Consider the following 15,062-nt stretch of genomic DNA (forward strand, 5'->3'; position numbering starts at 1 on the left):
CCAGTGGTGCCAACTGATGTATTATGAAAACTTTCAACATACAAGAAGAAGACGACATGACATTACCCACTGAATGATACGAATACTGAAACTATATACTGATACTCGTTTTTTCAACCCCGGCTAAAGAAGCCATTTCGGGTGGTGAACCTCTCGGGATTCGCCTTCCGGCCTCTGATTTTTTTCCCTTGGCAAGAAGAAAACATTGGCCGTGTTCCGATATTGACTGTGAGTACTGGGAGTACGTGCTTTAATATAGGGCTTACAGTACTCGCAGTCAATATCGAAACACGGCCATAGTCTTCAAGCTAGTCTTTTTCGTAAAAACCTCTCTGAATCTCCTTCCCACAGTTGTGGACATTACTCTGAAGTTCTGAAGACTTAAATCACATTGTGGCGGATTTGCCACCATCATCGCAAGGACCAACGAGGCCAACCGAGCATCAGCGCCAACGGCGAAAGCAAACATTAATTCCGCGCTTGGAATAAGAAAACCGTTTTAACGGGTGTAAGCGACCTCTAGTTCCCCCTACACATGTCGCGGAACAATTGGCGAGATACAACGTGTGCGCGTCCACCCGCTTCAGTACCAAAAATCGAATCCCTCGTAAAGAGTGTTTTCTGTGATAAAAATAATAAATATTGCCTCAATATTGTTCATCCGGTTGTTTATGATTATTACAAACCCATTAACCCACAACATCTTCTGGGCTTGTCCCCGTTTTGAACATTAATGTCAACCTCTTTTGAAAGCACTCATGACTCAAAAAATCTTTCCTCCTTATAACGTCGAATCTTTAATCGTCTATCCATCAGCTAAACTTCTCATTCATGTTCTTCATTTTCTAAAAACCATTAATATCAATATCTAATTATATACTCTGTATTTCTACACCTCTATTTCCAATTCAAGTTTCGTGCGCTACTACTCAAACATGGGCATATATCCTAGCAGAGAACATAGATTTACATGGAACAATAACAGGCCATATGGGCGCACCTTGGCTGGGGTCCGCTTAGTACTGACCCCGGCCACCGTGGCGCTGTTCAATATACGTGAGCGCGGCGAGCGCGCATACACTGACGCTGGGGTCATAGCGCGCGCTTTCTCACACCCAAGCGTGACAGCAAAGACCGGAGAGCCCAGATTCAGTATTTCAGTACCCAACGAAACTACAACAACAACAACAACAACAACAACAACAACAACAACAACAACACAGTTTTCAACTTAAACGTTTTACACCGAAATGGACAGAAATAGTAACTACGAGTGAACCGAGTAAACGAAAATGTGAGCTTTCCGATGAAACTGCATGCAAGTAGGCAGTACAGTCAAAATAAATATAGTCGACTATGGCACTATCTCTGGAAAATAGCACTTTAACATGCAGCGTGGTTCTTGAATGGTTAGACGGAAATGGTTCAATTTCACGAAAAGCCACTTATCGTACTGCAATTTTACGATTGTTAAGAAATGACCTGCGTCAAATAGTACTCGAGGTGTGCGTAGAAAAAGCTAAGGTAGCTACAAAATTACGCCTCAAAGGTATTTCTGTATTCAATCGTTACATGAATGAGGGTAAAGCAACAATAAAGTTTCCAGATGATAAATGCACAATATTTTTATCAAACGCTCCTACTGTTCAGCTTGTAAGTTTTCTTAAAATGATTTTTGTCAAAATGACTGGACAAACAAAGGATATGCAAGGAGAAAACGTATTACATAATAAACTATTGTCGGACAAAAGAGGGGGCTTGAGCATAACAGAAAACATAAGTCCTGCTACAAATGCAGAATTAGCAATAGCTAGAGAGAAGGCACTCAAAAAATCAAGAGCGACGACAACCTCACCTTCCCCAAATAGCGTGAGGAAAAGAAAACTGAATATTACACCTGCAAAGAGATTGTATTCCAATGCATTTACCGGAACTATGAGTGAAGAGCAGAAAAGAATTTTGGATACCGTTTTGAAAGGTCACAATATTTTTTTCACTGGTAGCGCGGGTACCGGCAAGTCTTTTTTATTGAAGCGCATAATAGCAGGTTTACCACCGGATGTTACTGTAACGACTGCAAGTACTGGAGTTGCTGCTTGTCATATAGGTGGAGTGACACTTCACCAGTTTGCTGGAATTGGACTTGGCAGTGCAACTTTAGATCGTTGTTACGAATTGGCTTCTAAGCCAGCAGTTGCATCTGTCTGGCGCAAAACAAAACACCTTGTCATAGACGAAATTTCCATGGTTGATGGTGATTTTTTTGATAAAATGGAAGCTGTGGCAAGGCACATAAGGAAAAACGATAAACCTTTTGGAGGTATACAGCTTATTCTGTGTGGTGACTTTTTTCAATTGCCACCGGTCTCTAAAAGTGAGAAGAAAACGAAGTTTTGCTTTCAAAGCATGGCATGGAAGGAATGCATCAAGTATAATTTTGAATTAAACACAGTGTACAGACAGGAAGATCCAAAATTTGTTGACTTATTGAATCGAATTAGAGTTGGATATGTTACAGAAGAAATTGCTTGTACTCTGAGAGCTACTTCCAGCCAAAAGATTGAGAAGAATGGAATTTTAGCTACAAGGCTTTGTTCTCATATTTGCGAAGCGGATGAGATAAATTCTTCCCAGCTGGATAAACTCGCAGGTGAGGAAAAAATTTTCATCGCCCAGGACTCTGATGAAAATATGACAAAAATATTGGAACAGCAGCTACCGGTTCCCCATAAATTGACATTGAAAGTGGGAGCACAAGTTATGCTCTTGAAAAATATAAACATTAATAGTGGTCTCGTTAATGGAGCTCGTGGCATTATTGTCAAGTTTGTTGGTGATACACCGGTCGTACAGTTCCGATCGGGAAAAGAGTATCATGCCACCCTGGAGAAATGGACAATCAAAAGAATGGGTAATAGTTTTGTTCACAGGAAGCAAATACCTTTAAAACTTGCTTGGGCATTTTCGATTCACAAGAGTCAAGGTTTGACTCTCGATTGTGTAGAAATGAGTTTGGGACGAGTTTTTGATGCGGGCCAAGCATACGTGGCACTCTCACGCGCTCAAAGCTTAGATTCACTGAGAGTCCTGGATTTCAATACTGAACAAATATGGGCAGACCGGAACGTATTAGAATTTTACAAAAGATTTCGTCGTAATCTCCAAGAGATAAAACTTATACCACTTGGAAAAAAATTCAAGCTCACAGCACAAAACAATCCAACGACCACTCCCAATAGAAAATGAAATTGGTAGATAATAAAAAATACTCCATAAATTGATCAGTTGAATTAATAATCTTTTAGAAAATAATGATTTCCACTATTCGTTGGATAAAATAAAGCTAACTTCTTTGCTATGGGAAATGTTTTATTGCGAGCTTCCCTTCATTTCTTCCCTTACATCCCCTAAATCCCTTCAAATATGTCTCTTTTATATTGTCCAACCTGGGTTTTTCAAAGAAAACATGAATTTTGTAAAAAAATAGAGACAAGTACATTTATACCCTTTGTGTAATCACCTGTAAAATCATGGAAATGAATGGTTTTAAAACTTTTAATTGAAGAAACAAATCGTTGTCAGATAAATGCAGAAATTACCAAGCACATCGAATTACGAACAAGAAAAATTAGACTCAAAAAATTATGACGATAGAAAATACAAACACAAAATAATACGAAAAAAAATTGCGACCAAAAAAATTTATATATCAAAAAATTGAAACAAAAAAAATTTAGCGGTTGTACTTGGCGTTTTATTCAATGTATCGAATCTATGCGGTACAGTTAAATTAATAATATGAGCTAGAAAAAATAATTCACCAAATTTTTTTTTAAATCTTTGTAATCTTAATTTTTTTGTCGCAATTTGTTTTTTCTATCGTAATTATTTTTGTTCGTAATTCGATGTGCTTGGCAAAATTTCTGCATTTATTTGACAACGATTTGTTTCTTCAATTAAAAATTTGAAAACCATTGATTTCCATTATTTTACAGGTGATTATCCAAAGGGCATAAATGTACTTGTCTCTAGTTTTCTTTACAGCATTCATTCTGTTTTTTAGGTTTATTTGGTCATTTTTTGTGAACTCTCAGTTTGAAATTTTATGGAATATATTGAAAAATTGAAACAATAAATCATTGTTGAGTATTTTTTATGAAAGGGATCACAAAATTTTGCATTTCACCAATGCAAATTTTTTAAATAATTGGTTCTTTTCAAATATGATTATCACTGCAGGATCACCGTGCAGAACGAATAAACGAAAACTGATTTCCTCATTCACTTTGCAAACCTCATAAAATGTGAACGAAAATTCTCAAACCTCGCACCGAAAATTTAAAAAAAATTCAAATACATTACAACCCTACAGTACCCGAAGATCTTGTTGGAAAACATTTTGAAAACCGATGTCCCATCCTTCTAATTTGATTCTGATAGACAAATAATTCAATGAATTGAAAAAGTTTCTATGTAACACGGAAAGTCTTTCCGCTGACCTTCTTCGATTTTTATGAAACTTAAATATGTTATTCTTCATCAAAATCTAAGAGACACGTATTTTTTTTTATCGGCGGAAAAACGTTTCTATGGATAATTACCTTAATGATAAACGATGAAAAATGCAACTGGTTTCACATGGGGCGGGGGCATAGGAAAAATTTTATAAGGGTTAAAATTCACAAAATCGATATAATAAAAAAACTATTGCACCTATCTTGATGAATTCAATCGCATTTTGAAGAGACCAAAAAAATGGTTACGAGTTTTTGCATTTTTTTCGTAAATCAAATTAAGGAGGTGAATTACCTCTATATATGATTACATTAAATCTCAATAAATTTGCAGTGATTTTTTTTCGAATTTCTTCTCCTCGTGATATGTTTTTTCTTTAAATTTTCAATATCCACATCTCAAACGATGAATAGACTTTTCTCGAAATTACATTTTCATAACTGATGAAAGTGATGGAACAAAAAGTAGGCGTCCAATCTTAATTTCATCTAGAGTCGCGGCAGCGTTTCCAGAGTGACAGCGTTTCCAATTGTTTTCGAAAATTTTCAAAATTTGTTTCTTTAATAATTCGATTAAATGTATTGTTAGTGGATTAGTATTACAGCATATCTTATTAACCATTTAACGTCCAAAAGACACCTTTCGCTTGTGCCATTTTCTACGTGATTATTCACTATGAAAACGTCATCGAAAAAATTCGCCAGCTTCCTTGTCGACTAGTTTCGAGGGCGCTCTTTTCAATGGTGCCATTTAAATTTGGCTAAAACCCCTTTTTTAAAATTATTTTTGTGCAAAATAAAGCAAAAAAGTCGCAATTTTCGAGATCCGTTTTTTTTTTCAATCCACGATTCGGAAGCCATATCATATTATTTTCCAATAATAAAGGGCATAAATCGTGTCCTCGATATTTTTACTTTCGAAATGTGTACTTGGTTTTTTCCCCCCTAGGCTTACCATTGCAAATAAACGGTAAAATAGCTGAACTAAAATGTTTAATTTTTAGGGCATATAAATTTTGTGATGAGATGAGTTTCTTGAAGTTTATATATAAATCGTATATTGTGTCCTAGGTTTTTCGGGTCGCTGATTACGAATTTGCAATTAGTTTTGCAAAATTAATTTGTTTAAATAATTTATTTAAACAAATTAGTCAAAAATCGAAAATTTGCAAATTTCTTTTCAGAATTGTGATCTACGCGAAAAAATACGTAAGACAAACATCTGTATAATTTGTTTAAAAAAATTTTTAACAAATTATGACGAAATATTGGATTTTTTCAAAATCGTTTTTCACAATCAATAAATCGTCAATAATATGTTGCCACTATTTGTATGAACAAATTGTTCGAATTGTTTAAACAAATTATAGTCAAAAATCGAAAATTTGCTAATTTTTTTTTCAGAATCGTGATCTACGCTGAAAAATACGTAAGACAAATTTCTTTATAATTTGTTTAAACAAATTAAGACGAAGTATCGGTTTTTTTCAAAATCGTTTTTCACAATTATTAAACCATTAATAATAAATAGAAGATAAGAAAAAATAGAGATGATTCTTTGAAAAATACCTGTGAAAATTTGTCATCATGGAAATTTGCATCTATCAGTTGATAATTTTGCAAAACTATCATTTTAAATATTTTTTCACGTTAATAAGATATGCTTGAATACATATCTACTAACAATAATGTTAACTGGTACGTTGAATTTGGTCTAAAAGCGTTTTGAAAATTTAGCACTCATTTGACTAGCATGCAGTACAGGAGTTACCTTGCAGTATTCCTTGACTTGTGGTTTAGGGCGGGTTGTTCCAACTTCTAGGTAAGCCTAACCTAGAAGTTGGAACAACCTCTGCCCTTAATCATTTATCGGTAGTACCCTTCACGCTACAATACCACACGAAGCCATGAAGCGTGGAAGTCGCAAACCTTCACTGAGTTAGCCCCCTTAAATTGAAATATTGTTATTTTTTGTTTAAAGCAAATTATTTGAGGGTCATACAGTGGTTAATGGTAACGTAATTAGATTTTTCAGTGGTCAACCAGTTTTTCAAAAAAATAAATTTCAAAACTCAACTTCTGTGTTAGCCCCCTCAAGTCGATTTTATTAAATTTTTTTTTCAGATTTTTTGGTTATTGTACAAAAACTTGAGCAATGTGTCTATCTTTAGGACGAGCCTCTCTGGTACCAATACATATACATATGGTTTAATATTTTTCCAACTAGTCATTTCATTTGAGGAAGGACAGGCTATTTAAGCTTTTAAAAACCCTAATGATACGTTTAATAGCATATAAAGATAAGTTGCATAAGCCGATATGCTTTTAGGGTGGTCCTTATTTGGGGTTGAAATTTTTTTCTCAAATTCCCTCCTGGTTCGATTTCAAATTACTAAAAAAGACACTACGAAAAAGCTGTGGTCAGTAGGATGATGGAAAAGGGTGCCGACAGCCCGGTCACTGTTTCTACTTCAGTTAAATTTGTGTTTGCTTTATCTTTGCAAAAAAAAAATACAAAAAGTTTTTTTCAAAAATGTTCACGTTTTTCACGATTGAATCGGCCATATTTTTTTTTCTTTATGTCTAATTAGAATTTTGAGCCAGTATTCTGAAAGAGCATAAAATTCTACGTCGATATATCTGAAAACAACATTTTTTCAACGCCCATAACATAAAATATAATCGCGTTGAAAGTTTATTTAAAAATTGGGACGCTTGGACGTTAATGGGTTAATGGCACGATCAGTTTTATCTCAAGATTACTGAGATAGCGCATGGCTCCGTCCATTACAGACTGCAGTCGGCCGCTCAGAAGTACAGAACTTTGTGATTTTTTTCTTCAAAAATAAGCTCCAAATTGATTAAAAATTTTATAGAGACATAGTTCCAATGTTTGACTATGCACTGTAAAAATTTGAAATTTTTTTTTATAAGACGTGATTTGCTTCTAAACAACCTTAATCGTCAGATGATTTTTTATTCTTTGCTCTTGAATTTCAATAATAGACAACTTTTCTATCGTTTTTCTATTTGTGAAGAAAATTATATTTTCTAAATTTCTAGATCATTACTTCCTCTGATATTTTCTTCATGACCTGGAGGAAAAACGGTTCAATTGCATACTATTACTGAATTTATCGATCTGTCGTTTCCGGGATCTATTGCTCAATAATAGTCTTTTTTTATGGTCGATGAACCTCAAGAGTACGTATTTGCTCTGCTTTGCTGTTTGAACACCGAACAAAAATGATCAACCATTGAAGATCTATTGTATCAGATGTATGGACTGTGCGGAATAATTATGAAAAATTCAAATAAAGCGACTAAACGTTTTTTTTCACTCCTACTTTATTATTCGAGGTTAATTATTATGTACAGAATAATTATATTTGAGATATCCTGATGATATTTTACAGAGCCCTGTCACGATTATCAACATTCCTATAAATGTATTCTGGATACATTCAAAACCTGCGTGCTAAGTGAATAATAGAACTAAACATAAGTTCTTTAGTGTTGTTCTGCCCCTTGGTTTATCAAAATTTTTCCAACATTTCCGCAGACGAATATTTGCGCGTTGTAATTTCCATCATTGCTTTCATTCAAATGCTTCATAGTAAAGCGTAAATTTAATTAAATTCTTTCTTTTTATGCACGATTAATTTTACGAAGTTGAATAGAAAAAAAAATAATAATAAGACCAACTACTTATGAGATCAAAAAGTTATAAAATATCATTTTCGGGGGACAGGCAGAGAAAAGAGAAATTACTTAAAAACTACTTGTAGATAGGCGAATAATCACGAGTTTTGTAAAACGGCGGTATAGCTGTCTTGCGCGAGAAATAATAATAATATTATTAATAATAATAACAACAACATTCTTTTCGATAAGATCTCTCAGCGATAAATTGGTTCACATTTTAGCCGGATTGGTATAAAATTCATTATTAATTTCTAAAACAATTTGCTTTCGATCCTAATGTGCTTCTTGATGTCCTGAGGTCGTTTATTTTTTTTTACTGTTTCTTTTTGAACCAACTACAAAATCGATCGATGGAACTTTAAGAAAATGAAGTATTCGGGAATCGGAGTTTTCTCTCGCGATGTGATCACGCGAACTTTCGCAAGTCATTAACTGTGCATATGTGTACGTACATACATACATGACGCGCGCGCGCGCGTGTGTGTACACCGTGTATAATTCTACTCGATTCAATCTAATGATTTTGGGTTCTACGTTCACCGATGAGATTTTCAAGTTTTCGTGCAAGAAATGGTGTGTTAAGCGTTTTCTTTACAGGAGAGGGTCCCCCGTCGTTGGATGGATCTATGTCCATTTCGTCGGATAGCAGTCTCTTGCCAACAGCTTTACGAGCATCGACGGATATCATCATTCGATTGATGGCTTCGAGATCCTGCATTAAATGAAAGAAACGAGATGAACATTAAAAAACAATGTTTTTGGACTCAAGAATTGTGAAAATTTATCGGAAGGTATAAAGACATTATTATGAATTGAAAAAAAAAATTAAACTAGTGACGAATAAGAACACGATGACGATTAAAAAATATATTTTTTAAGATTGCATGAAGAAGAATTAGGAAAATTGTTAATATTTATTACCTTGGCAGGGCTGCGGCTGAAGCAATAAGTGAGCTGAGGTGCGACCGAGGCTGTAATTGCCTTTGGATCAAGCGTTCGTGTCATGACGCTACTCGTGACGCGTCTAACGGGGGAATTGATGGTCGGTTGACTTCTCGGTAAAGGACTTAATGTGAGACTGGTTACTGATCCACAACGCGAGAGTCCAAGTCTGTTGGCAACTTCTTTGACGACCGGTACATAAACTTCATTGTAAAATTTGATGAGATCACCGCGTCTTTCGTCTCCAAAATTCTGTTCCGTTCCGGCCATGTTTGAAGGCGTTGGCGGTGCGACGGTGGCACTGTTATTACCGCCATTCCCGTTTGCATTTGAATCGGTCGTTTGCGAAGGTGGATCTGTACTGTTTTTCGGAGTTTTGCCAATAAATACCGATCGATAAATGTGAGATTCTGCTTGTGGTTGAAATCTGTAATATCTCATAATCTCTGTAAAGGTATTGCGTTCGATATCAGCTAATTTGCATATGACGTATATTGCACACATGAGAATTTGATCGAGATGACGATCTTTCATCAATTCTGTTCGATCTTTTATCGAATATTCAAATATTGTCCATATCTTTTTCTTCAAATCGGTCTCAGTTATAACGAGAGAATTGCAAAGATTTTGCATTCTGACAAATCCGAGCATGTAGAATTTGCGGAAAAACAATGCCGGTGAGCCCGTTTTACGTGGCCTCATTCCTTCACGATTACCCGCTTGGGAAGAATTTGCTGGTGAATGGGACGATGCGGGTGTCACGTTACTGGAGTTACGACTCGTATTTGATTGATCCGGAAACGCCACGAGAATCCGCGTTGATCCGTCTACCGACATAACTTTTGGTGAACATTTCTCTTTGAGGATGCTCTGACCACTGCTACGATTGTCATTGAAAAGACTCTTTTTGATCGATCCGGAAGCCGCGGGTGGCGATTGAAATCTGTATCAAATAAGAAGCCATTAATTTTTCTTAGTTTTTTCAAATTTATTTAAATTTCATATTTAAAAGTTAAACTTGATTTTTACTTTCGTATATATGAGCGGTATTTAATGTTAAAGGGTTTGTAAAAGTTTATTATAAAACAATTAAAACGAACGGTTTTATTTAGTAAGTGAGCAGATTAAAAATACCTCTCAGAAGCTGACGATATGGGGCTTTGCTGAACGTCTTGAATTGCGCCACGATCGATCGCAAGTCTTCTTAATGCGGGTTGTCCTGATACATTTGAATCATCGGGATCGATAGTTCCAGGTAAGGAAACATCTGCGCAGCTTGGTACACCACCCGGTGTCTGTTCTATAGCTTGCCAAAGGGGACTATCGGATTTCCATGCAAGAGACTCAAGAATTTTTTCCTCGATGTTATTCAAGTGTTTCACAACGTCACGAGGCAACTGTTCGGCGCGAACAATTATTTCGATTACTTTGTAAAAGTAATAGGCCTCTACGTTGAGAGACTGAAGTATCCACGGAAAAAGACGATCGTTGTTTTTGTAAGACCAAATTACGATCTCGAGACAACAAGCGAAAAGACATTGAAGGAATATTTCATTCAACAGCAAGTTCTGTGCAAAAAAACATGGTATATATGGTTAATTGAAGATTTTGTCAATTAAGATCTGAATTGTAGAGGATCACTTTGAAATGAATAGTCATCATCATTTATTTGAAGACATTCGTACGTGTCAAAGTAAAGAACAAGTAAAAAAAAAAATTAATTTTGTTTTACCGTAATATCGTAATTGGGCTTCATACGTTTTTCCTCGATTAGTATGATTTCGAGCAACTTATAAAACAAAGTTTGCCCAAGTATAAGGCGCTGTTTGCCGAAATCAAGGCTGGCCGAGTCTCCGTCTTCGGGATTTTGCGTGTAAGTCGAGTAAAATGTTTTGCTCATTGTTGATATTTTTCTATCGATGAGAGCCTTTACATCTTGGGAGCAATTGTTGAACATTTCCAAAAGAGTATCACTCGCTGAGGCTTGACGTCCAGCGAGCAAACCCTGAAGACGTATGACACTTTGTGTGGCCGTAGATAAACCGGGCGACGAATTACCATTGTCTTTGGATTTCAAATACTTCCTACCCGTCAAAGGCGTAGGAGGTGCAAGATGTTGGATAGCCTTAAATATTGGTGTTCATAAATCGTTTGATGTTTTCATATACTTTGGGTATCAATGATAGTAATTTTAAAATCTAGTAGAGGTCAAATTAAAAGGGCATCAATGTTGAAAATGATTCCAGATTAATGCTAACAATTATTAATACTTACACTGAATTCTTCCCTCTTTAGTTGAAACTGTTCCCGGAAATCACCAACATTAGGCATTTTCGTAGGTGAACCTATATTGTCACTCGCGTCGGCTCCTAGAATGTTCATTTCTTGAGTTACATGGAAATCAGAGATCAAATTTTCGTTTTATCGTAACCTTAATATGTCGAGAACTGTCTCGCGTGGTTGGCAAAAAATGGATTACAAACAAAAGCGAAACGAAACATAATTGTCATTTTTTTCGTAGATGAAAACGCGTAATCGATTTTTATTTCAAATAAAATAAATGTTCGAAAAAGAAAGCCACCAAATACGTACCTAAAAATATTCTTTCGTCAAAATCACCAACGCTTAGTACATGCTGCTCGTACGCTCGATTGATCGCTTTGTGATTCCCATCAAAAATCGATGCGTCGAGGATACCTGAAAAATTTGATTGGTCGCCGTGCAAAATTCTTTCCTGGAAAAGACGATGTATGTGCTTTTTCAGTGTATATTCCTTAATGACTTTGGCTTCAAAACTGATAGCGCTGTGACGGTCACAGAGTAAGTCAATGATGCAATTGGGTGTTTTGGGTGGAACAAAAGCCTCATCATTAAAATTTGGAGGTAAACCTGAAATATGAACGAAAATATATGGAGGATCATTCAACCGGTAAACTGAATGAACAAATTCATACTCCTTGTTGTTGAACTTATCCATTTCATATTCATAAATCTAATCGATTTGAATGATTACGTAAGTCTCAGTTATTATATTATAAGACAAGCCTAGAAAAAAAAAAAAAAAACACAATAGACAAATGAAAATACAAGAACAAGAAAAATTTCATCTTACCAGAAAACTTTGGATTAAGAAGATCCTTTCGATTAGCCATCAGTGCATTGCTGTAAACGAGATCACAGCATCCGATGAGCAGATGATATGAGTTTACCAAGTCATCAGAAATACCAGGATAAGCGCCTTTTACGCATATGAACAACGTCCAGCAGAACTCAAAAACCCTTGATGGTGTACAAGGCATTGGCCTATGCCGTCTTGAACGCACAGTCCGTGAATTATCGTCATTCGGATTTTTAAATATATCAATGAACATTGGCTGATATTTTTGAAATATCACCATTGAGACCGAAAAATTACGTTCAATCTTGTCAATTTTGGTGCGAAAATCTTGTGGCATATTGGCCATGTCTGCCCACGATTTGCACTTTGAAAAAAATTGTATCAATGAAAGATTACAAAGCCTTAGCAGACGTGTTAAAGAAACACAATTTCCCTCAACATTTGAGCCTGTGCGGCCAACAGTCGGCATTGATGTGTTCCGACAAGCTACGTAAAGAGCACATCCTATCCAGTGCAGCTGATCACCCTGTAAATACAAATTGTTTATTTAATCACTAAACATGAATTATCCGTATAGTTTTCATATTGAAGTATTATTTCATAACATTCTTTTTTTTTTGGGATATTCTTTTTCAATATCAATTTTATTTCATATTGGCTAGAAAGAATATATTGTTGAAAGAGTTGACACAAGGCTATGTATAAACTACATAAATTGTTCAACAATAACGACGCTGAAGTTTCCAATGTTGGAGTCCAACGAAATGAATGAAAAAAACGTTTGTAATTCACCATTCAATTTTTTATTTCACGAATCGTTGGTGCAGCTTGAAAAACTACGAATCGCAAATTTGGCAGGGAACAAAATAGGAGAATTACTGGAATTATTGGAGAGTTTTTTTCGATCATTTCGTTGGACTCCAACGTTGGAAGCTTCAGCGTCATTCAACAATATCTCTTGAAAGATTTTTTTTCTCCTACCCATTATTCGGGTCTAAACCAACAAAGCTCAAAGTTCTCCAAGGATAGTTGATTGTTGAAAAATTTACTTTGTTCGTTGCAGAACATGCCATCAGTTTTTCTGAGTACTCCTTGAAATATTGGAAAGAGGAATTCAAAAAATTCTCAATTCTGTATTTAAAAAATCAAAGGCTCAATGGAATTACAGTTATTTGTCACAAAATTCTACATTTTTGACCAATATAAATCTCAAGTTTCTATCAAACCTTATGAAACCTTATGAAAGGCTCAACTAATGAACAACACAGGACGCATTCATAATTCAGGTAATAAAAATTTTGATACTGAAATACAATATTGTTTTCTAATATTATTGTATCAAAGTTTAACTGACTAAACTAGATATTCATTTTATAAAAGTACATTTGGGAAAGAAAAATTTTACTTTAACAATTCATTATTGAATCGAGTAATGGAAATTTTAGTCTTTCTCCAATATCTCATGCACATAGATTCATCAAATGTCATATAATGCTTCAAATGAGTGAGTTTCTATGAGATTTTCTCTAGGAATGATAAACCTGCATAAAATTTTGATTTACAACAGGTTCCCAGAGTTGAAAGTTTCTATTGTTATTGAAAGCTTTTTTTCAATTGAGATATGTCAAATCCTCTTTAGACTTGACAATATGCTGGAAGAAAACAAAAAAAATTACTTGAAACGAAAAGTCTTTTGTGTTGCCAAATTCAGAGAAAAAGAGAGATAAATGCATATATCTTTCACAGCCCTGCATAATCTAATGTCACTGAATTTCTAGAGAAAACAATTGTGGGTATATGCAGAAGGAAACAATAACTGTCATATTAAATTATGATACTGATCGAAGGAGCTTTATTATTTCACCGCAAATGCAGAACATTGCGAACAAGAAAAAAATTCATCTTATAGACATTGGAAAAAGTGACTTCAAGTTTTGTAAAAGTTGACTGTGATACAGTCTCCTAAATATAAGTGGAAACAATTAATAGAACAAAATAAAGGATACACTGATAGATGAAGAATGCAAAAGAGGGAGGGAGTAAAATGTTTGAGGGAAGGAAAAGGTCATATGTAATGTATACAAGAAAGCAAACCTCAAGTGTATAATTTTGTCGAATTGTGGAATAAGATTTCCAGGCATCTGACGCTGCAGTAGCGTCCATATTGAGCTTCTGGCATAATTCTTGATGTCTGCTGTACGTGGAATCCTCGACGTCGTCCGATTGTCCCATGTTTCTTTTTTTTTAATTTTTCACGACCTCTTTAGCGCTTGTTTTTTAACTTGCTGTATCACGCTCGACAACACACACGTTCGAGTCACTGAAATTTGTCAACGTCAACGTTGATTCTTCGTTTATGAGAAAATAGTTTCGTTATCACAACGAGAAGAAGGCGATTACCGAGGCTGGGGTGCGCCGTACACGAGTGAGGGACACGGTCGTTGCTTTGGCGGGAAAAACACGGAGAGCAGCCATCTTTGGAAGTTTGGCGGGAGCGGCGGGAAAAAGAGCTGAGGTGAATTTTTTCCTCGCAACCAATGAACTATAACAAACTTCAGATATTTTCTCCGACGCGGTTCAAACTCAGTTCAATTTTTTTCATATATAATTTCGAAGATAGGATGAACCGAGTTTAAACTCAGATTAACGTTGGAGAAAACGGTTATAACTTAACGGCGTGTATCTTTACTTGAGATTGATATATATGTATATATTTATATATATACATGTGTGGAGGGTCAGAGGAGGAATTCAATTTACCTACAGTCTAACCTATCTATATT

At 35.3% G+C, this 15,062-nt stretch overlaps 2 protein-coding genes and 1 long non-coding RNA gene across 9 annotated transcripts; 2 read left to right on the plus strand and 1 right to left on the minus strand.

Moving 5' to 3' along the window:
• Positions 1-1,078: 1,078 nt before the first annotated feature.
• Positions 1,079-9,286, plus strand: LOC122409255 (uncharacterized). Its single transcript, XR_006260639.1, has 3 exons — positions 1,079-1,294; positions 8,817-9,010; positions 9,149-9,286. It is a non-coding gene; the product is annotated as an uncharacterized lncRNA (long non-coding RNA).
• Positions 1,294-3,360, plus strand: Pif1 (Pif1 DNA helicase). 6 transcript variants are annotated; one of them, XM_043416634.1, is made up of 2 exons: positions 1,294-2,374; positions 2,519-3,360. In XM_043416634.1, the coding sequence occupies exons 1-2, from the start codon at positions 1,357-1,359 to the stop codon at positions 3,244-3,246; spliced, it is 1,746 nt and encodes a 581-aa protein (XP_043272569.1). In that variant the 5' UTR covers positions 1,294-1,356; the 3' UTR covers positions 3,247-3,360. The 6 variants fall into 6 exon arrangements, with proteins under 6 accessions (XP_043272569.1, XP_043272578.1, XP_043272549.1 ...); XM_043416643.1 differs by having other exon boundaries at positions 1,294-2,320; XM_043416614.1 differs by having other exon boundaries at positions 1,294-1,978; positions 2,048-3,360.
• On the minus strand, positions 6,592-14,821 carry LOC122409222 (retinoblastoma-like protein 1). Of its 2 annotated transcripts, XM_043416591.1 has the most exons (9): positions 14,680-14,821; positions 14,374-14,599; positions 12,274-12,805; positions 11,754-12,050; positions 11,436-11,530; positions 10,894-11,286; positions 10,296-10,729; positions 9,141-10,104; positions 6,592-8,931 (listed from the first exon to the last, which is right to left on the minus strand). In XM_043416591.1, the coding sequence occupies exons 2-9, from the start codon at positions 14,509-14,511 to the stop codon at positions 8,734-8,736; spliced, it is 3,051 nt and encodes a 1,016-aa protein (XP_043272526.1). In that variant the 5' UTR covers positions 14,512-14,599; positions 14,680-14,821; the 3' UTR covers positions 6,592-8,733. The 2 variants fall into 2 exon arrangements, with proteins under 2 accessions (XP_043272526.1, XP_043272516.1); XM_043416581.1 differs by having other exon boundaries at positions 14,374-14,781.
• Between the last annotated feature and the right edge of the window lie 241 nt (positions 14,822-15,062).

This window comes from Venturia canescens, chromosome 1, assembly GCF_019457755.1.
Source record: "Venturia canescens isolate UGA chromosome 1, ASM1945775v1, whole genome shotgun sequence".
Classification (NCBI taxonomy): Eukaryota; Metazoa; Arthropoda; class Insecta; order Hymenoptera; family Ichneumonidae; genus Venturia; species Venturia canescens.

Excerpts from the sequence above, each read along its gene's own strand:
- LOC122409222 (XM_043416591.1), bottom strand. The coding sequence starts at position 14,511 with ATGGGACAATCGGACGACGTCGAGGATTCCACGTACAGCAGACATCAA. Across the intron at positions 12,051-12,273 it reads TCTTAATCCAAAGTTTTCTG|GTTTACCTCCAAATTTTAAT; the intron begins GTAAGATGAAAT and ends TTCATATTTCAG. Across the intron at positions 11,531-11,753 it reads TGACGAAAGAATATTTTTAG|GAGCCGACGCGAGTGACAAT; the intron begins GTACGTATTTGG and ends TGAACATTCTAG.
- Pif1 (XM_043416604.1), top strand. The coding sequence starts at position 1,357 with ATGGCACTATCTCTGGAAAATAGCACTTTAACATGCAGCGTGGTTCTT.